This window comes from Pelodiscus sinensis, chromosome 13 (genome assembly GCF_052426305.1).
Source record: "Pelodiscus sinensis isolate ZL-2025 chromosome 13, ASM5242630v1, whole genome shotgun sequence".
NCBI lineage: Eukaryota > Metazoa > Chordata > Testudines > Trionychidae > Pelodiscus > Pelodiscus sinensis.
The window spans coordinates 30,111,468-30,134,588 of NC_143064.1; the positions used below are offsets into that span (position 1 = coordinate 30,111,468).

General features: G+C 44.7%; 1 protein-coding gene across 4 annotated transcripts in view; it reads left to right on the forward strand.

Moving 5' to 3' along the window:
* The first annotated feature begins 263 nt into the window (after positions 1 to 263).
* EDA (ectodysplasin A) overlaps positions 264 to 23,121 on the forward strand; it is a 196,000-nt gene continuing 173,142 nt past the window's right edge. For all 4 annotated transcript variants that reach the window (XM_075940804.2, XM_075940805.2, XM_075940806.2 and 1 more), the window contains exon 1: positions 264 to 754. In XM_075940804.2, the coding sequence (XP_075796919.2) occupies positions 458 to 754 (297 nt within the window). In that variant the 5' untranslated portion in view covers positions 264 to 457. The remainder of the gene's footprint in view (positions 755 to 23,121) is intronic.

The following is a 23,121-nucleotide window of genomic DNA, read 5'->3' on the forward strand; positions in this document are numbered from 1 at the left end:
AAAGAAAGTATTCCTGAAATACCCTAGAAATGTATAATTATTTAAATATCGACATCTCAGCAGGGGGTGCCAGGCAGGCCTACTGTTGGAGAGAAACTCCTGGGTTCTCCTGTACCCAGGGATAGGAATGTCTAGGTACATTCCTATCCCATTCTCATTCCCATTATATGGGGGAGAAATGCAGCATGTAGGCCGCCAGGGAAGAGTTAACTAGAAGCCTGGCGAGGTACAAGGCGGAGTCCCTCAGCTGCCCGCCTCCAGGCCTTGTCTGGACAAGGAGTCAGGCGTGCTAGAGGCCCTGGCGGCTCCTCCCCGCGGGCTCCTCCCCCTGGCCGGGCGCTTCACGCGGTTGTTGTGCGGTGCAGTCTAGCCGCGGCTCCGGCTTGGGGTTCCTCTGCCTCGGACGAGGATGCAGCTGTAGCGAACCCTCCTTTCCCGCGCGGGACTCGTCCGGACCATGAGCTCCGAGCGTAGGGAGCTGGCAGCGCCCCGGTCTGACGGAGGTGGCTGCGCCTGTGGCCGCCGGGGCAGTGGCGGAGGCAGCTGGCGCCTCTTCCTGTGCTTCTTCGCGCTCTCGCTTGCGCTGCACCTCCTTACCCTGGGCTGCTACCTGGAGCTGCGTTCCGAGCTCCGCCGGGAGCGGGACCCCGATCCCACGCCGCCTGTCCGTCAAGGGGGTACCGCGGCCGCCCAGGGTTCCTCTGGCTCGGCCAGCCTGCAGCGCTTCGCCGAACCCACGGACCGCCGCCAGCAGGTGAGTCACGGGCACTGGCGAACAATGGGGGTGACTGGCAGTATGAGAACAGTATGACCCTTTGCGGGGCATAGGGGAAGTACAGTGGGGCAAGTGTCTGCATTTCTAGGCTGCGAGCGATTTTACAGCTGCTCTTCAGGGCTGATCGGTTCTGTCTTAGGGACAGGTGAGGGTGGCTGACATGCTCCCTTCTCGAGCACTATGAATAAAGTATCTGCCTGGAATAATGTCTTCCTCTCCTTAGCATGATGCTGATGTAACCTAATACTAAAGCTGGGGCTTCTGTTTCACCTGCAAGAGTGATTTCCTTCCAGTCCCTTGCCTGTGTTAGGGATTTTAGCACAGGCTTGACACAACCTATTTGAAAAAGTGAGACTGGTCTTTCTCTGCTTACTTGAAGCAACAAGTTTGAGGACATGATGGCTTGTGGCTGCAGTTTTAGCATATCATGCATGCCTCTTCTGGCCAGGTGAGTGTATGCTTTCATCATATAGTTTGACCAAATGTGTCCGGGGATGGCAGAGAGATCTTGTTGCTGTTTTGGGTTAGTGGGAAGGAAAACCCTTACAGAAATTCCAAAAGTGTTTTATAAGGCTATACACTCAAACATTTTAGACCGCTGGGGTTTTGTACTTCAACTATAGGTGTAGGGAATTTTTTCTCCTTTCCCTACCCCCCACTGATCATCATTTTCTTTCCTTTGAATCTTGACAATTTACAAGCCTGCAGGGGTGCTTCAAGTGGCAATTGTCCTGATAAACTTTAAAATCCTTCTTGATGCTCTAGGAACAATCGAATAGTTTAATAAATAACTGTTGCTGAGCCGCCTACTAACTTCTGTGGCTTTAAATTACACTCTCCTATGCAAATGTGTTTTCTCCAGTGTCTTCTTAAAGGTTTACACTAACAAATGGGGAAATTGATTATTCAGAGGGAAGAGTGAAACTATAGAACTGACAAGACAAAAAACACTGTCAGACACACAGAGAAATCAAAGACTTTTACTAGCTTATAACATGCTATAATCTTGGGTGTTAATTTTAACAGTTATATGTATGTAATGATCAGACAACTGTAACTGAATATTAAGGTGGAGACTATATTTGTAGAAATCTGCTTCCTCTCATATCACTCTTTTGGGGGATCTTTTTTGTATGCTGTTCTTTTCTCTTCTGGTTTTGGGTGTCTTAAAGTTTATCCCATATTGAGTCAAAAGTGATTTTTGTTTTTTAGTAAGGATAGGGAGAAGGAGCAGATCTGACTCTATGCTAACAGCTGCTGGCCTAACCAGCTGAAAGGTTTAATGGGAGCAATAAACTGGATTCTTCTCTCTTCTTCCACCCTCATTTTCATGTAATACTACTAGAGGAGGGGCCACTTTGCCTGTCCTTTACTACCTTAGATTGAGGAGATCTGGGGCTGAGGTACCTGCTCATCTGGTTTTGGTTGTTTCCTAATATGTGAAGCCACTCTATAAACAATGACTATTCAGTAAACTTGGGGAAGGGAACTAGCTTTTGTTTAGAATAACTCAATCCATCCAGTGACTTGTCTTTAAATCTGTATTTTCCTATGACTGGAGGAATAATGATGGTCTCTGCTGAGCATAAATTCTAGTGACACATTTTCCAACAGTGTGAAAAGCACAACTGTGGGTGAAGAAAGGGTGAAAGGTACTTGTGTAAAGGCATAAAAGCCCTTCCTCAGCTGGTATATGAGATATTACAGTTGCTCCCTTTCTCAATATAGAAAATAAATTAATTAATTTGGAATAAAAATTTCCACTATTTGGTGCTTTGCCATAAGGCATTGATCTCACTGTTCAATTCTCAACAAGTTTGCATGTGTCTAATGTATTATACCTGAACTACAGATGACTGTGGGGAACACTTTGTTGTGGATAATAAGCAGTAAAAATAAGCTATCTATTGAACTGAAATAAAAATCCAAAAAATTGAGATTAACAATTTTTCTTTCTTTATTTTAAACCTTATCAATATAAAATCAAATGAAACTGACTACTTTATATCTTAAATCCTTAGTTTGTCTTGTACTCCACTGAGGTGTTTGAAGTTCCTCAGGGGCCTTCAGGCAAAATTAGATGACTCTTAAAAGCTACCCTACTGAACAAGTATACCATGAAATAATAAAACAGTTATTCAGATTAAGTAGGTAAGCCATATGTGTTAAATTGCATGTTGATTTTTGGTACATATTGAGGTCTAGATGATGTCTGTGGAGTTGAAATGCTCCAGGTAAATTGTTAATTTAAATATATTCATTCTTGTATAGCTAGCCCAGAGACTGTTAAAATGCTTGATTGTGATGGAAATATTCTAAGGCCTTATCTACACCGGTACATTGAGGTTTTTGTTTTCAAAAGGTAGTTTTTGGAAACAAAGGGCCCACATCACAGAGATGACAAGTATCGTAACATACAGCTCTTTTTCGCAACACAAAACTTCCAACCCTGTGAGGGATTCTTGTCTCTGCATTGTTGACAATCATGCAGTGTTTATCAGGTAGGTTTTTTGTTGAGTTTACTAAGCTCCTGCATATATCCCACAATAACCCAATTTGCCACTCTGGACATCACCTTGAACCCAGCTGCCCTTCAGCCAGGTGATGTTTACAGGTGCTCTCCTCCCACCTGCAAACCCTGAGAAATTTAAATCTGTTTCCTGGATCTGTCTCACTGGCTGTTGATCCAAATGCTCTCCAGCTTGGAGCAATGCTGAGCTTTTGGATCTAATCATTGTGTGGGGTGAAGATTTGGTGCAATTGGAGCTGCAAGTGACCTATAAGAACTGGGACATGTACGGTTGCATTTCTCGATTCCCTGTGTGACAAGGGGTCTGAGTGAGACCCAACAATGCAGAGCCAAGGTCAAGGAGAAGATCAACAGAAATGATTAAAGGTCTAGAAAACATGACCTATGAGGGAAGACTGAAAGAAGTGGGCTTGTTTAGCTTAGAAAAGAGAAGACTGAGAGGGGACATAATAGCAGTTTTCAAGTATCTAAAAGAGTGTTACAAGGAGGGAGGAAAAATTGTTCTTCGTGGCCTCTGATGATAGGACAAGAAGCAATGGGCTTAAATTGCAGCAAGCGGGGGGGGGGGGGGGGGAGTGAGGTTGGAAAACAGGAAAAACTAAGCACTGGAATAAATTGCCTAGGGAGGTTGTGGAATCTCCATCACTGGAGATATTTAAGAGCAGGTTGGATAGACATCTGCTAGGAATGATCTAGATGGTACTTGGTCCTGCTGTGTGGGCTGGGGACTGAACTGAATGACCTCTCAAGAGCCTTTCCAGTTTTAGTATTCTGTAATTCTAAGGAACTCCGGCGGACCTACCACAAGGCAAAGGAGGCAAACAAATGGTATGTTGTGGCACCCAAAACATGCCAGTTTTATATTGAACTGGATGGAATTCTGGGTGGGGATCCCACAACCAAGCCCCAGGACATTGTGGTAGGGATGTAGGCGAGTAGTCAACTACCCGATAAGCCTAATCTTATCAGGTAGTCTACTCGACTTCTCCCTTTCCCCACCCCTTGCTGCCACTGTCTCAGGCAGCAGGAGCTGGCACTGGGGGGGAGCCACCTTCAAGACCAGTTCCCCCCAGCACTGTCTCTGCTGTGCCACCTTCTCTCTTCCCCCCCTGAACTGCTGCCTCTAACAGAGGCAGCAGCATGGGAGGGGGAGATAGATTGCTCCAGCAGCACCTGTCTGCGGAGTAGCCTGTTTGTGGCAAGCCCCAGGTACCACGAATAGGGACTGCTGCCTGAGCAGCCTCTGTCCGCAGTGGCCAGGGCTAACCACGAACAGGGGCTGCTGTCGGACTCCCTGGTGCGAGCTGGTCCTGAGCAATCCTGGTTCAGTTTGAGCTTGCACCGGGTCCAGGAGCTACCCATACTGTGTCTCTGCAGTCTAAATGTAGTAGGAGCCCAAGCTGCCTGCATATCTGGCTCTTCCTGCAGAGCCACAGCAGGGGTAGCCCCGGGACCCAGCATGAGCCAGGACTGAGGAAGCCTTCCCTTATTAGCTACATGATTGGTCAATAAAAATGTTATTGACTACACAATTAGTGGATTACCCACCAATCAGATTAGAAAAGAACCAGAAGTACTTGTCCTGGATACACAGACACAAGTTGATGAAGATATTGACAAGGGCCAAGGGGTGAGAGTCAATCACCTGTGTGCCTGGCAGCGAGGAATTGTTCTCAAACGATGTTTGTGAGGATGCTCAGCAACTCATTGTGGAAGAGACACCACGTCTTGAAACAATGGAAGGGACGTGGTACATTTCTGTGTGGGGAGGTGCGGTTGGGGACTTAGTGCACAGCAGCTATTCGGGGTGGTATGGAGATGGTGCCCTGCCAGTAGTTGCTGTGCAGGCAGGTGAGGCTGGGGGCTGAGCAAGTGATGACCATCATGCGGGGCAGTAAGTTGCTCTATGTGGTCAGGTAAGGAGGGTGGTAGTACGGGATGACCAGAGGTTGTACTTCACAACATGGCATTGGTGCACACACAGCTAGCAATAGAATTCTCCTGAGAAATGGTGTCAAAGATTCCCCTGATGTACTTATTAATTTTATCACAGAGATTCTGTAGCACGGCTGCCATTGCCCTGCCCCCGTGCTATGATACTTTACCAAACCAGTCTGCAGTGTGTTCTGCTGGAACCAAGGCAGCACACAGTTTGGCTTCATAAGGACCAGGGAGCCGCCCACTCTCCTTCAGAAGCTCAGCCAGGGTTTGCTTGTTAACCTTCAGCACGAGTGATTGCAGCCTAAGGACAACTGTAGGATTATCAGAAATTGTTTCCTTGTACAACTACTGCACAACCGTGCTCTGTGCATTCTTGGGGAGTCAAAGCAATCTCTCCCCCCCACACACTCACATTCCCACCACTTTTAAAACTCACCATGGTCGAGTGTCTGCAGAGATCTGTGATTGCCTCCTGGTTAATCCAGCAAAGTGGGAAGTTTTTCTTCAGGGCCGTGCATGTTAGTGAAATGTAACAATTTTTATCATGAAAAGTACACTCACTGTATTATTAATGGTTACTTCTGTATACCAGACCTTGCGGACTCAGACATTTTGTACAACATCAGATAGAGTAAGGCAACTCAGGGGAAAAAACCAAAACAAGGATACGTGATGATCTGGTGAAAGATTTGTTGGGTCACTCAACAAAGCCAGTCACAGAAAAAAGAGCAACAGAGAGAATGAGATGAGCTACGGAGAGGGAGCAAGGAGATAGGAAGAGAGAGCAGAGATGAGATGGGGCAGGGTAGCAGAGACAATCTAGGGCCAATCAACAGACCGGAGACCACTGAATGTGTGCTACAGCTCCTGCAGGATCAAACTGACATCCTGAGGAGTAGAATACTGATGAACAATAAGAGACCATGCACCATAACCAAAGTTCTTCCTTTCGGTAACCGGGTTTGGTTCTTTAAAGGATTTGAAACCACAGACCAAGGAATACTTCTTTTTAGGGTTAAACAAAGATTTTTATTTTTCTATTTACTTTATAATTAATTTTTCATTTAAATCAATTCATTATCTTTGATTCTTTTAAGACAGTGTAATATACAAATAAAAGGTAAAAAACAGTACAGTTAAACAAGAAATAATAACTTCTACAGATATATCCTTCAGTTTTACCCTTAAACAATTTGTGGAGTTATCAAATATATAATACTCACATTAAGAAAGATAGATGCACTGTTTAGATTCAGGAGATATTCTTTTCTTTATGTTTCTCCTTTTTTGGATTTTTCATTGCCTCTTACGACTAGTGGTGTTCCCCTTTCAGAGCTTATGTGCGGCAGAGATTCAGCGCTGGGGAGGGAGCCCTGGTTGATCAGACCTAGCTTTTTGGATTCGCAACCTGTCCACTCCTGGTTTGTTGTATCCAACCTTATATATCCTGTTTTGGTATTTTAGTATTCCTCCACTCCCCTGACAATTGCTGACGTTAGATTTTTTGTTGTCTCATTCTGCCCTTTCACAACTTTTGTCTGCTCCATTTGGGGTAATCAGCACTTTGTTGCATATTGCAGTCTGAGTTACTTACTTTCCTAAAAACAGGGTTATTGTTGGTCATCCAATCAAATTTTGTTTTTATTTTACATCTCCTGTATCTCACAATGCTGCCTTTCCTTTACAGTTAAACTGGTGCTCATTTGACATTCTGAGTAGGCCTCAACACATTCCTTTCACACTTCCATTCAGAACTCTTTTCCAGCAGCTACATCTCTCCTTCCCTCTCCCTTTTACACATATCACCATGCAGAGCTGCAAAGGTGCAATTCTATTTTCAAAGACAAATGTCATGCATGTTTCCGTGTGTGTGTGTGTGTGTGTGTGTGTGTGTGTGTGTGTGTATTTTTAATTGTGTTAAATAACCCACACCAAATGCTCTGGCATGAACCATTTGGTACCATGGGAATGCCTCTTACAATCCCAACACATAGAAATCTCAGGACCCTTCATTGTCAAAGGAGGTTCTTTAGAGCCTCCCTGCTACTGATGGCCAACCTATGCTCTCATCTGACAGCTTGAGTGTCTGGCTGTTCAAAGTATGAGTCCAAGCACTGTGCCTCAGTGCACCACCCGTGGGGAAACATTTCACCTTTACTCTCAGAGAAATTATGTAAGCAACAGCATATCACATTGGAGAGATGATCCTCCAAAAGGTCCAGTTTGCCATAGCGACACCTCTATCTCACTTTCAGCTGGACAAAGGCACATTCAGCAACTATTTGGCAGTGGCTTAGCCTGTTGTTGAACTGCTCCTTACTGCTATCCAGGAGCCCATGTGAAGCTTCATGAGCTACAAGGAGTAGGCAGTGTCACCTAGAATCACTGGGCATTTCCACATTCCCCCACAGTAAATTTCTGTTCTGGAAAGAAGGTCCCCGTATTCAGCCTCCTGTACAGGCCACTATTCCTGAAGATTCATACATCATGCACCTTTCCAGGCCACCCCACGTTTATCTATGTCATCCACATTTCCCAGTCACAGTCCTGTCCATCAAAGTGTGATTTATTCCCACACACACTTGCAAAAGTACTGCCCCAATGGTAGACTTGCCTACTCCAAAATGATTTGCAATTGAATGGCAGCAATTTGATGTGGCCAGTTTCTACAAAGCAATGGCCACATGCTTCTCTACTGAGAGAGCAACTCTCCTTCAGGTGTGCTTGTGCTGTAGTTCAGAGACTAGCTCAGCACATCACTCCAGGAAGGTTGCTTAATGCATCTAAAAGTTCTGTAGCCACTGCCCTTCATCCCACACCCCCATGACAATGCAGTCCCATCACTCAGAGCTGGTTTCCCTAGCCCAAAAGTGATGATCCACTGAATATATCAGGTCTGCCATAAACCAATGATATATCAATTCATCATTATCTGACTACAAATACAAATCTTACAAGTCATTGTTTGTTATTGGGCCATAATTAAGTATGCTGCAATGCATGATGTCTTCTGTCCAGTGCTCACAATAAGGGCCAGAAGGTTGGGATCCATGTTTTCTTGCCATGGATGCTTGAGTTGCCATGAAAGGAAGCCAGAAACCCAGAGTGTCTGGGAAGAAAAGAGATGCCTGACAAGATGTTTTTCATGTTCCCAACATGCCTAGCGCTACATTGTGCTTTCCCAGAGGGCTTAGCAAATGAAGGTGATGCAAGGTACACTGGGATGTATACCCACAAGAATTTATTCTTTCTGTTAACGAGGGAACTGCAGATGTGCCATGAGTAGTCAACAGCAGGTACCAGAAAAAATGATTTGGCAAGTTTCCAGTTTTGGTGACTTTTGCCTGTTGATAGGACTTTTATTGCCAAGTGTAGACATAGCCTTATAATGAGACTGTGCAAATGCCAGTTTCAGTGACAGTATATTTATTTTCATCCTTGAATTGCCTAGTTGTGGGTAACTGAACAGTATGTGCATATTCAGAGCATGGTACCTCTGGCTATATGTATAAATGATAATATTAAAGAATACTCTCTGTGATGGCTCCCCCATGCTTTATGAAAATTGGCCTATGAATATAAATATGCATAACTCTGAGCTGCTTTGGACAAAATACCTCATCTAACCTATCAATTTTAATGTTACAGTCTGCTGAATCTCTATATGCTATTTTGGTGCATGTCATTCTTGTATGAAAAGTTAGAAGTATGAGGCTGTTTATAGTTTTAAATGTGCTAATGAAAGCTATTTCTAGTGCCCCCATTAAGCCTTAATGACTTGGTGATCATGTAAACTACCTTGTTTGTCCTGTAAGTATAAGCAGTGTTTGGTCCTAGAAGACATGTGGCCATATCACCTGATACTGGAATTCCATTTTGATCTTAGTATTTTTCCATGGAAGGGGGGGAAATCTAGAACAAAAGGTGCCTAGCCTGGGGGAGAAGACTATTTAAGCAATGGGAAGCTATCAGCCCTTTGCTTTCTGCTGGCGTGACACTCCCAGGTCAGGGTAAAAGAGTCGCTGACCTGAAGATCATGTTTAGCACTAGAACAGATTATTAGGATAAGAATCTGATTTCAACAAGATTTTTGGTGAATTAGCCCTAGCTATGCTTTTTCTTTTCATTTTAACTTTGTCACTTACTTTCATCTGTGGTTCAATGTCTGTATTGTTCTTCATGCGGGCAGTAACCCCAACGCTGTGCCTTGTCTGGGAGAAACGGGAGGATCTGGCCCAGCAGGTCAGGGTGATGGGGAGCCCAGAGAGCATGTCAGATGTCAGTGGCATGATTGGCATACTGGGGAACAATTCCAATGGGGCTTCTGTGACTGCACCTCTGTCAAACTCTCCCTTTTTCACCTGTCTTTTTCAGGCTCCTTGCAAAGACAAAGGATTACTTCAATCTCTGTGGGAAAACAGATACTTTTTTAAGACATATAGTTTGATATTACATAAACTCTTGTGGTTAGAGGAACATAAGTAAAATTCTGTAACTAAAAGTCAACACCAACTGTGCTAAGTAATGCAAAATACACAGTTGACTTCTTCAGTATGGTTAAGGTTTCCGCTGGTTTATAAAACATAATATTAGCAAAAGTTACGTTGTAACCAAAATCCTGAGCAGACATTATGAAATAATCCCAAATTTTCCAGGGGACTTTAAATTAAATACACAGCATATTTCTCTGATATAGCACTTGTTGCTTATATTCTTTTCTGTATGTCCAGAAAACAAAAGTAACTAGCAGCACTCTGTGAATGCCATATGAAGAAAATAAAACTATGGGGCATATTTGAAAAAGTGTTTTAAAGCTTAAACTATTCCACAGTATTTACAGTAATCATTAGATATCAGTCTCTAAACAAGTTTTAATGGTTTTTAGTCATAATGCTGATAAATTAACACAGTGCACCATGAATATACAAGTAGTTATAATCTGTCACATTGAAAAACTACTAAACTGAAATCGTATTTTGGCACAAATCTAGAATGATTACAATTTGTATTAATTATTGAAGTTCTTCAATCTGCTGTAAATATGTACAATTTGAAACTTAAAAAAAAAAGTTTCCTTAAATTTTTTGGGGGATGGAATCTGCAGTGACGGTCAGCATAGATATCTTCATTGGGACAGAACAGGCTCTTGGCAGGAACCATGTTTGGCAGAGCTCCAAAAAATGACTTCATGACAGGAGTGAGATTTGGCAGCTTAAAAATTGTGCTTTTCTATCTCACAGGGTAGTCAAACATGTAACTACATTTACTTTCAGATACAAGGTCAAAGGCTGGGGAACTGAAGTTCCTAATTTTGTCATCCTAGGTCCACTATCGTTGCATCATCAGTTTGGCTTCTAGGTTAACAATTCGGAAATACTACTTTCTTTGACTCTTAGGATGTATCTTCACTGCCTCATAAGTCAAAATAAGATATGCAATTTGAGCTACGCAAATTCCATATCTTATTTTGATGTTATTTTGAAAAATTCACTATTTTGAAATGTCCCTTACTCCTCAAGAAATGAGGTTTACAGGGATGTTGGAATAGCGAGCCTGGTATATTTTGAAATAATAGGTGTGCTTAAGACACAGAATAGCTATTCCTGGATACAAGAGGTATCCAAAATAGTGCTGCAGTGTAGATCAGGGGCAGATGACTGTTTTGCGGGGCCCTGGGCAGCATAACTCCGCGGGGCCCCCCTTTGCCACGACGCATGCGCGGGGCCCGGGGCGGCCCGGGGCGGCCGCCCCGTTCGCCCTGCCCTATATCCGCCCCTGGTGTAGATGTAGCCTTAGAATGCTACCATTTTTGATGTTACATAGCAGAATTTGTTAGTGATGCCTTGCATTGTAGCTATGACACTGCACAGGTAGGTTTATGAGCTAAAATAGTACAGTATAAGCAAGCTCTTCAAATCAAATTGCTTGATTATAGAAATAGTTCTTATCTATGCTGTATTTGAGTTTAGTGGGCACTTCACAACTAAGTGCATTTCCAGAAAATGGACAGCAGGTAGCACCACAGATGTAGGCTTAGAATGCACAAATTTAGTTTTCAGCTATCATATATCCACATTAATGACTTTTTAAAATGAAATATTGCGGAAATTAATGTGACACATGAGCACTGCAATATGTGCTCAAATTTCAGTTATTTTGAACAGTATCTTGAATTTTTACTTTCTAGTTCTTGCATTTGCTGACATGCACTGTAAAGTGCTAGAGTACATCTAGCAATTCTAGCTTCTTCATCAAAAGAAGGCTCAGATAGTAATGCACAGGGATCGACAAATTATTGAAAACCCTACTCGCCAGACAAAAAAGGGACTCGCCATCTCCCCCCCCCCCATGTGTTTTTTTTATGGCATAAATTCCTAATAAGAATAAGAACAGTAATTACTAATAAGTTATTAATATCTTATAAACCTCTACCTTTTCCCTCTGCTGCCATGTCTCCTCCCCTTGCTCCATTGGCTCCCCTGGTGCCTGCTGCCCCCCAACCCCTCACCCTCCTCTGCTGTCCAGACTTCTGCCCTTCTCACTGCTCTCAGCCTTCCTGAGACCTGCCCCCCTCCACCAGCCCTTCTCTCCCCTCTGTGCCCACTCCTCCAGTAGCCCCAGTCTGTCATGTGAGCTACCCCTCCTCATCCCCTCTCCTAACACCTCCCTCTACACACCTGTCCTGCCTCTCTCCTCTGGTGCTGGTCTCTCCCTTGCAGGTGTCTGCCCTTCTGCTTCACCTACAGAATCCGCTGGCACCTGCACCTTCCTGGTGCCTCCCCCTTCCCTCACTGCCCCTGCCCCCTTTGCCCTCTTTTCCTCTTATACCCACCTGCTCAGCACCCTCTGCCCCCATTCCCCTCATGCCTCTGTGCCCTCACACATGCCTTGCTCCATCCCTGCCTTCCTCATGCCCACTCCTTCTTTCAAGCCTTCTCCCAGCACCTCCCCATCCCCCTCTAGCTCCCAATGCCCTTACCCTCTCCTCTCCCAGCATCACCCTGTCTCCCCTCCCACTGACAACTCCCCTTCTGCCCTTTTCCTCATTGTCTGCACTTGCCCTCCTGGCATTTGTGTCTCCTGCACCCCTGTCCCTTGGTGTCTTCCCCTTTTTCTCCTGACCTCCTCTCCTCTCCCCTCCCCTCCCCTCAGCACAAGCCCCTTCCCTTCCCTACAGCACAAGCACAAGCCCCTTCCCCATCCCCTCCCCTACCTGGCTTCTGCCTTCTACTTTGCGGGGTTGCCAGAGCCTTTTTTAATCTGGTGGTCGCCGGCCGTGACGTCAGGATGCCACGTCATGCTAGTGTCCTGGCATCTGCTGGCGTCCCGCCCTCTGGCTCGCACCCTGCCTCCTTGTGCCAGAGCTGCATGCAGGCAGCCCGCCACTGAGAATCGCCGCACTTCCCCCTTCCCAGCAGCGCTCTGCTCCTCCGCTGGCTGGAAGATCGGATGGGGCCACGTCGCCCATAGTGCAGGCTTTGGCCAGCCCGTCACAACAGCTCACCGGGCCAGTGCACCCCTGCACTCGCCAGCTGATACACTCACCCACGGTGAGTAGAATTTATTTGTCGAGCCCTGGTAATGCAAATGTCTGTCTATGCATGTTTTGAATTACTATTTGACTGACTACAAATACATTGCACTCTTTATAAGAGTCACCCACATACAGGGATCAAAACCACTGTTAAAGTCGTTCCTATACCTAAAATATTTCACTTGTAAGAATCAATCGTGTGTAAGAATCAAATACTCTGGGATGGATGTGATTTTTATAAAAGTAATACACTGTGTTTGTTCCCTTTACATTTTACTTTTGTAGAGTACAGACACTTGGGAAACCTCATATAGCAGCAAAAGTCCTTTAATATAAAAAACTTCCAAGTTACTTTTGTGTACAGGCAGTCCCCGGGTTACGTACAAGACAGGGACTGTAGGTTTGTTCTTAAGTTGAATCTGTATGTAAGTCGGAACTGGCGTCCAGATTCAGCCGCTGCTGAAACTGACCACCAGTTCTGACTTACATACAGAATCAACTTAAGAAACCCAAGCGTCCCCAAGTCAGCTGCTGCTGAAACTGATCAGCAGCTGATTCCAGGAAGCCCGAGGCAGAGCGACTCTGCCTCGGGCTTCCTGTAGTCAGCGCTGGTCAGTTTCAGCCGCGGCTAAATCAGGACGCCTGGGGCAGAGCAGCTAGGGTGCTGCTGGGTTGCTCCAGTAGCGTCGCTCCTGGGCGCTACTGGACCAACCCAGCAGCACCCCATCTGCTCTGCCCCAGGCGTCCTGATTCAGCCGCTGCTGAAACTGACCAGCAGCGGCTGAATCAGGACCAGAGCAGCCGGGGTGCTGCTGGGTTGGTCCAGTAGCGCCCAGAGGGGCTCGGGCAGCGGCTTTGCTCTGCGTCTTCCTGGTCTGCAGACCAGGGAGATGCGGAGCAGCTTTTCTCGCCTGGAGTACACGGGCGGCGGGACCGCGGGGCAGCCCCGTTCGTAACTGCAGATCCGACATAAGTCAGATCCGCGTAAGTCGGGGACTACCTATACTTCTGATAGAATCTTGACTACAGTAATTGAGAATCTTGACTACGGTAATTGTGAAGTCAAGCTTCTACTGTGTGTTTTGAACATCTGAATGGGAAGGAACTGAGACTAGTATAGCCTGTTTCTCAAGGCAGTTTTTCTTGGATATACCTTTCAATTAACCCCCTAATTAAAAGGAAAAATTCCATTTGTATAGATAATGGTGACTTAAACCGGTTTGCAGTCTTTGTAATATCTTTTCTTTCTAAGAAATTACTTCAAGACTAATCAGTGGGTAAAAACTGTTAAAGAACTATATTTCCAGTAATTCTTCTTCCCCTAAAGTAGTCCTGAAGCTTGTTCTAGAGCAGGCATGTAAAACTCGAAGCCTACTGAGGGCCGCACAAATGAAAACTTATGAGTTTCAGGGCCACGAAATAAAATGTACTTTTATCAGAAAGTCATAATTATTTATTATTATAGGTTATCTTTTAAGTATATTTTATAATTTTTCAGGTCTTGTTTTACTATAATGCAATAATTTGATGTTTAAAATTATTTGCCCATATAAAATAATTTTTAATGTAAATATACATTTAAGGTACTTTTAAATTTTTTTTTATATAACATACAACTTGTTTTGTTGAACTAAAATCAAGTATAGACCGTGGTTAATCAAATAGAACAGGCTTCTGTGAAAATTTCAGAAACTTCATAAGTTTGAGATTTTGCATAAACATATAATATTCATGCAGTTGCAAAAATTGACATTTATTGATATAAAATTAATATAAATTTTGTGATTTTTATTTGGGAATAAATAAATAACATTTTGGTTTTTAACAAAATATCCTCCTCCTCTCACCAGAGCCAGGCACTCCTATGCCCCCATTCTAACCTGAGCCCGCCCCCCTCAAGCGCAGAGCGGCCCAGCCAGCCATAAGCAGTTGTTGTTGTGCTGTACGTAGAGCAGTCCAGTCGGCTGTGAGCAGTTCCTGGAGTGCCAAGAGGCCTGGCCGGCTGTGAACATGTGCTGGGTGCCTTGCATGGAGTGGCCTGGCCGGCCATGCACATTCACTATGGTGCTGTGCTCAGAGTGGCTGATCAGCTGGCTGTGATCTGTACTTGGCCACGTGCTCCGAATGGTCAGCAATCCACACTTCATTCTTTTATAAAAATGTAGTGGCTGGCTGCAAAAAGTTTTGATTGGGCTGCATACAGCCCTCCAGAAGCCTGTTTGACATGCCTGTTCTAGAGTCTAGTTAAAAACTAGTTAAATTTTGTTTCAATCAGTCTGTTTCTTTGTCTATAATATGAATAATTCTCTGCTGACATCTAGCAAGTAATGAATGGATTTTGAAGCCTTGTTTTCAACAAAGGTAAGGTGAGACTATTGCCCCCTTATGACTCCCATGAAACAAAAAAGTCTGAAAAGCATCCTATTTCTTGGAGTTAAATCAATTATCTATCAGTTATGACTTAAGATATGATTTTGGCATGGAGGTAATGAATTCCGTGACTTTTCAGGGCTTTGCAGAAGGGCTAAAAACAACTTTTAGTCCTGGGGCTCCCTGGGCTGTTGGGGTGGCTGATCAATGGCCACCCCCATTGATCTTCTGGGGCTGCTGGCCAGGGCTGGAGCAGCTGCAAGATCCCACAGTACTCTGTCCCTTCCAGGGTATTTTTAGTAAAAGTCAGAGTCACTGGATTCTATGAATTTTTGTACAATTTCCACCACCTGTCCAGATGTTTTATTAAAATTTCCTAAGACAAAATCATAACCTTTTGCATATCATAACCGTAACCATCTCCTGAGGCATTATGGCCTACTTAGTGAAACTTTCTAATATGTAACTTAGTTGCTATTAGAACTTCATAGGGAAAAACACACACACAAGCAACAGTAATGGATATCTTCCTCAGATGTAGCCTTCAGATGCAAGGACCTCTTGGTTGCTTTTGGTGTATAAATGTACTTCATTAAGCTTAATAAAAAGTGTGTGGGAGATGGAACATTGGCTGGGTAACAAGTTGATATAAATGCTAACGACCGAATTCCTCGTGTCATCATCTGCAAATCTCAAAGGTAACTTGTGGCTTTTTTTATTTTTTCTCACTGTTTGGATCCAAACAATTGTTCTTCAGGTTCTAGGTAGGCTTATAAGAAATCAAAACTACAAAGCAGAGCAAATTCTTTTCTTTATCATTGATGATCACTACCATAGATAGCAGTTATTGGGAAATATATTAATATATCTTTACTTTCTGCATTAGACCCTGAGTATCATTCAGGTTTTTAGCTATGGATTCTAACACTGTTTTCTTGGTGTAAGAATCAGACTTCTGGGTAAGAATAAGATTTGTTGTATCTAATGCAGAATGTTACTTAGTAGCATTGCAAGAATTTGATTGCATGGAGAAAATAAGAGGAATAATTAGCTGTACTTGAAAAGGATTCTTCTGCAGTAAGGAACTTTGCTCTATTCCTGATGTCACTTCATTGTCATGGCAATAATATGATAGTAAAGGATGAGAATTCCTGATCGAATCAAGTTAGGGATGGAATGATTATGGTAGACTGGCTTTTCTTCAGGGAAAGCACAAGGATACTCAGGATGCATGTGCCACTCCAATAAGCACTGCTGAAAACTTCTGATCAGCTTGAGTGTACTAGGTACACCTCAAACAGTAGATTATGTGTATGGGCAACACATCTTGAAGAAGAGCTCTGGATGCAGGCAAATACAACTATAGAATTGTAGTTACAATTTTGTTTTAATGAAATACTTAAAATACACCAATCTGAATATGGCTGTTTTACACAGAGATGTGCAGATGATCTTTGAAAAGATCACAAAACTAGTGAAGACAGGAATGGGATAATATTTTCAACTTGCTTCTTTTAAGGAGTTTGTTTCAGACATCTGAATAAAAATTGCTAGTCATCCCAGGATTTAAAGATAGATTTTTAGAAGACATGTATTTGTATTAGTGCTGAGTCATATGTACGAGGACAGCAACATCAAGTCTTCTGAGAGCATAAAGTGTGGAGCCACCCCAGTGACATCGCTCAGTTGCTTCTCACCACTTGTGGCTACAAGTCAGAGCTCACTTTTAGAACACTTCGCAGCTCTCTCTTCTATAACAATTCTGTTGATTGTTCGAGATAGATTAGGTTTTATTTAGGAATTTTGTAGAGTTTCCTGTGGGGAAACTATGCATCCTTTATATTTTTCTTCCCAGGAGGTTTTTGGTACTAGTTCAGTCAGTGTGACTGACCATAAGTTCCTGAGGTTCTAAAGCTTCTGGTTTTTTGTGAGATTGATGCTATTAAATTATGGCTACACGAGATATTTGACCCATGTTGGTGAAGGGCTTATTTCAAATATATGTTCCATTTGTAGAGCATTTGCAAGAGAGCTTAATGAGCATGGGAATCTCCCCTATGCAAAAATAATGCATCCAGTTTCTGATGAATGCATCTGGCCTCTGATCCAAGATTCCTTGCAGCAAAAACTAAGAATGAGAGAAGTGCTTCTGTATGTCTTTGGTAATGGGTGATGATGCTGTGGCCTAGTCTCTGACTACATCTATACTGCAGTCTTCTTGCGCAAAAGCTTATTCAAATGAAGTGCGTGGTAGAATATCTCCGCACTTCATTTGCATAATTAATTGGCAGCCATTTTTGTGCAAGACGCGCAAAAAGGAGCTGTGAAGACAGCTCATTTTTGCGCAAAAAAGGAGCAGTCTACACAGCTCCTTGTTGCACAAAAATCTCCTGTGCAAAAATGGCTCCTAATTAATTATGCAAATGAAGTGTGGCAATAGTCTACCCCACACTTCATTTGCATAACCTTTTGTGGAAGAAGGCTGCAGTACAGACGTAGCCTTGTGTAAAACTTAGGTCAATAAAGCTATGATATTCACAGATGTGGAAAATACACTGCAGTTTTGATAGATGTGTGTGTTGATTAACCAATGCAGACTAAAACCTTGATCTGTGAAGTTTCACTGTCCTGAGGATTACAGCATCAGGAACCTTATTAGTGTTAAGAGACTCTAGTACAGTGGTTGGGCAACCTTTGGATCTTGGCCTATTGGTAGGCTGTAAGACATTTTGCTGATGTTGAACCTCTGAAGACATGGCCCCCCACAGCTGCTAGTGACCACGGTGTGCCATTTCTGCCCAATGGTAGCTACATGAAGCACTGTAGACTGCAGGGATGTGCTGGCCGCTGCTTCCCACAGATTATCTTGATGGGCTGAGAGTCAAAGATTGGTGACACCTGCTCTAGGAGCACTCAAGAAACAAGTTCAATTCATTTCAAGTTCTTTTATTAATAAATTCACTAAAACACAAAAACAGAGAGAAAATGTAAAGGTTTTAGCCCTATGTGTGGCATAAGTCACATGTCCTGCTGGTGGACCCTGAAGTGGCTAGCTTCCGGGTCTCTCCTTGCATATTTCAACGTCCCCCAGGACACAGGCTGGGCAACACATTTTATTCAAGCTACTATCACAGTTTCTAAGACTCATAGAATATGTCTACACTACAAAGTTAATTCGAACTAACAGTCATTAGTTCGAATTAACTTTAATAGGGGCTACACATACAAACCGCTAGTTTGAATTCAAAGCAGCAGCTCCACGCTCGAAGTCCTAACCTGATGCCCTGCCGGCACTGGTTCTGGCCAGCCTTAACTTTGGTTCTGGGTCCACTCAATGTGGACATATTATTTCGAATTAGCAAAACACTAATTCAAATTAGTTTTTAGGTATAGATGCACTAATTTGAATTATCTTAGTTCGAATGAACTAATTTGAATTAAGTTAGTTTGAATTAGTGCTGTAGTGTAGATATACCCATACATAGGCCCAAGGCTGTCAACCCCCTTTCCTTATTCACACTTCCACAGCCCATAAACTTTGAGGTGCTCTACTTTTCATATGTTATCCTTTTTGTTCTCTTTATGTTTGTTAGTATCAACATGGACTAGTCCCCATGGTAATCTGCCGTTATTGCAGAATTTCTCTTGTTGAATGTCTTGTAGTCTAAATAGTTACATAGTGGCATATTTTCACAAACTTTAGCCTCTGGCACATTTTTTTTTTACAGTAGTTGGAAGCTGATACAAGATTATTATGTCAGTGCTCTTTAAGTGTAAAGCCTAATGGTTAAAATGAAATCTTAAGGGCCTCTACCTACAGGCTTTGCATGACCCTTTTACTTTGCTTGTGTACCTAATAAACTCTTATTACTCAGATGCTTGTCAGCCTTATACTTCAATGGTCCTATGCTAGTTAAACCTAACCATTGCATATTAATTGTATTTAGTAACAATAAATTCTATATTAAATGAAATTAATGGCTCTATCACCATAACTACAGTGACCTAACTTGGTGTAGACTCTGCTAAGTTTATGGAAGAATGCTTCTGTAGACCTAGCTACTGTCTCTTATAGTGCTCTTATGACTCCAATGAGATTTTGCTAGGATCAGAATCCTGTGCCACCTATTCTGTGCCTGCTTTCAGTTACAGTGCCAATGTCATACTTGGCTCTTTCAACACTGTGATATCTTGCTACCTGAGACCTCTGTTAGGGTATGTCTGCACTACAGCATTTTTTGAAATATCTAATTTCAAAATAGTTAATTTGAAGTAGCTTATTTCAAAATAGCGTTTTTCTATTTCAAAATAGCGTGTCCACACTGAGTGGGCGTTGAATTGCATTTAAGGCTGGTTGGAACCAGGTCCGGCAGGGCATCAAGTCAGGAGTTACTTTGTGTGGTTGCTGCCTGATGCTATCTGAGGCCTGTGCTTAAAGGGACCTCCTCCCCCGGACAGCTGGGTGTCAGGTTTCCTGCTTGCTTGCCTACCTCGCTGAGGGCCAGCAAAGCATTTTTGTCTGTGTGCTCTCGTTGCCCTCACTCAGGACACCACAGCACTCTGCAGCATGGAGTAAGAGCTGCCCCTGGGCATCTGGTGCTTCTCTTGTATGCGTTGCTGCAAGCCTGGCTGCGCTTTCTGCAAGCTGCCATCCAGGAGGTACTTCGGGGGGCTGTCAGTATCCAGGAGGCCCTGTGGGAGAGCTTCCACCCTGAGGAGCACTAAAAGTCTCCCTGGTCTGCCCCACTGGGGGCTTGTGCCTCATTCTTCCCTCACATCCTTCCACTTACCCCCACTCCAGCCCCCTTCCTGATATAAAATACATGTTTTTTCATAAACACAAACTGGGGGGGAGGGGAGAATGAAACTCTGGTGAGATTGGGGAAAGAAGGCGGGAGAGGCGAGGAGAGAGGGTGGGAGAGGGGAGGGGGAAACCTGGGAGGAGGGAGCGGAAAGCAAGGGGATGAAGGGGGAGGTGAAGCTCAGGGTTGGGGGTCTCACTGGGCAAACTGTCTCCCAGAACTGCAGGGGCCTCGGCGTCCCCGGGGGAGTGGGGAGGGAGTGAAGGGTGTGGAGGGAGAAGCAGGAGTGGCAGCTGGGGAGGCAGCAGGTGTTGGAGCAGCAGGAGGCAGCTCTCTCTGCACCAGGGTCTGCAGGTGCTGGCAGATGGCAGGGTCCTGGGCAAGCTGCTTCCACCAGAGCTGCAGATCTTCTTGTACCCAGTGCAGGGCTTGCAATACTCCAAGGTGCTGCTGTTGGTATCCCTCCACTGCAAGGGTGGTCTTACGGGGCCCTCGTTTATGGGAGGATGTCCCAGGTGAGTGGTGCGCCCTGCACACACAGCTGATGCGGCTGTGGAGAAACAAGAGAAGTGGTCAGTTATCCCTGGGACACAGTGGGTGAAGCCCAGCCCCCGTCTGCAAGGTGAGGATGACCATTCCCTGCACCATCGGAGCCGATGTGCTTACACAGAGGCCATGTTCGGAATGTCCTGCTATACCTGGGAGTGGGAGGTGTCTCGAGACCACACCCATGCTCCTGTGGGGTATATAGTGGGGGGGCGGAGATGTCCCCTGCCTCGTTGTAGAGTGGCCTTGTGGAGGGAGGGTGACCTGCTGTCCCACTCCAGAGTCAGGAGAGTGTCATGCCTCCTTACACACACACACACACACACACACACACACACACACACACACACACACACGTGTGGCTAATAGGGTAAGGCCCCTATGTGGCAACCAGATGGGGCCACATGCCCAGGGGTGGCATGGCACATGCTCACACATGCACAGGTTGCTGCATGATCCATGGATAGCAAGGCCCACACGTGCAATCCCTGGTTTCCGTCCTCTCCCAACCCCCGCATAAGATGCCACTCACATGTTGTTGCCTCCCTGGCCTGAGATGATACCAGCAGCAAATCCGCTGGGGCAGCTTGGGAGTCCTGGCTCATCTGGGTGGTGGTGATGGCCTCCTCTGGCTCCTGGCTCTCTTCCTCCTCAGTGCTGAGAGAGCTCCTTTATTTTCATCTGTACTTGCTCCTGGGTGCAAATGTGGCCTATGCTGGCAGCTGTCCTGCCATAGATGGCTGCATTTCTCCATCTAGTGCGGAGATCATGGACGTTGGGGGTATCTCCTCAAACCGGAATAAGGTCCATGATCTCCGTCCTGGACCAGGAAGGCAGCTGCCTTTTCTGGCCTCTGGCAGGCTCCTGGGAGCTCGGGGACTGGTCCTGGGGAGCAGTGGAGGGCTGGCTGCCGGTGGCTTGCTGGCTCATGTTTTGGGGCCACTGGGTTGGGGCAGCGACTGCTGGCTTTGGGCTGGCAGGCCTGGAGCTGGCATAGACACTATGGCCAGACTCTACCCCTTTAAGGGCTCTGAGGAATGGGGGAGGGAGAGGAGTTTTTCCTGGTTGTGCCCAGAGTGGCCAGCAGGGCACCCTGGGAAGGGCTGGAGGCCCCCTATTTCGAAATAAGCATCTATGCAACGCTTATTTCAAAATAGCAATTTTGAAATTGGTGCTATTCCTTGTGAAATGAGGTTTACCAATTTTGAAATAAGCCCTCCGCTATTTCAATTTAATTTTGAAATAGTGGTTTGGCTCTGTGGCCGCTAGGAAAGTTATTTCGAAATAACTTTGCTGTGTAGACATACCCTAACTGAACTGTTTTCCCCAGCACTGCCTTCAGTCCACTTTACTGGTAACAGAAAGAGTGAATTCTAGTCTGATACCCACTACTGCAGAGGGTGCAGTTCCCCCTTTTTCATGTGAATTCTTCCTCTTTTACCTCATCTGTTTCTGAAGAAAGTGCAATGCTTTCTCCCACAAGATCTGTGTGTCTGAACTCCCTGGATCACCTACCCCTAGAATTTTACTAAGAACGGTGATTCACGTAGGGACTCAGAACATTGGTACTCTCTCCAGGGTCATCAGTGACTTATTTTTGAACATCCCTAGAATTTCTGGGTGCTTCGGAGACTTGATCTTAGGATACCTGTTTCAGCAGCTTGTTCTAGACCAAGATCGTCTCCTTCTGAACTATCAGGAAGGGAACTCCTCTCCATTCTAAATGAAACCAACTCATTGGAGGTGCCACCATTAAATGATGAATTGCAGGAGAAAGGCCAACAATATCTTGCACATATCAAGGAGTGGTAATCCCAGAACCATTGTCGTATGCAGTGCTAAAAGATTTTTCAGTATTTGGTGAGGGAGATAGCTTCAACTCTTGATATTCCAGAACTAGGAATTCCAAACCACAGAAATTGCTGGAAGTTGTGCATATGTTGGTACCAGATGTCTAGCAAGCCCAGTCTACCCAGCAAAAACTCTGTATGGTATACTCATATACTTTTGCTCTTGTTTTGAAGTGAGCAGACTGATGCTACTGGGTACCATCCAGTGGATTTGAACAGTTTTATACCCACCTAGTATCAGGCTCTGTAGTAGTGGGTGCTAATGAAAGCCCTCTCTGCTGTCAGTAGAGATCTGCTCCAAAGAATAAGGAGCCAAAAAGGTAGTCAGTAGAGTTCTCTTTCACGGATAGCCAACCTGAAGCTCTGGAGTTTCATGCAGAAGTTTAATGTGTGACTCCTTGCATAGGAACTGATTCAGGGGCTGGAGCTACAGGTGCCAGGTTTCCAGTGTGCAGGGTGGGTGCTCACTGCCTAACCCCCAGCTCTTTTCCAGGCTCTGCCCCCATTCCATCCCTTTTCCAGGCCCCTACATCTTTTCCCAAAGCCTGTCATGCCCTCACTTCTCCCCTGCCATCCCCCAAGCCTCCTGCACACAGTGAAACAACTGATCATGGTAGGCAAGAGGCATGGGCAGGGGGAGGTAATGGGGTGGGATACTGACTTATTACTGTGGCTCTATGGTAATGTACGTTGATTAAATTCTGGCTCCTTCTTAGGCTCAGGTTAGTCACCCTTGTTCTCACGACAAATTAAGATTCCAGATTAGCAAGATG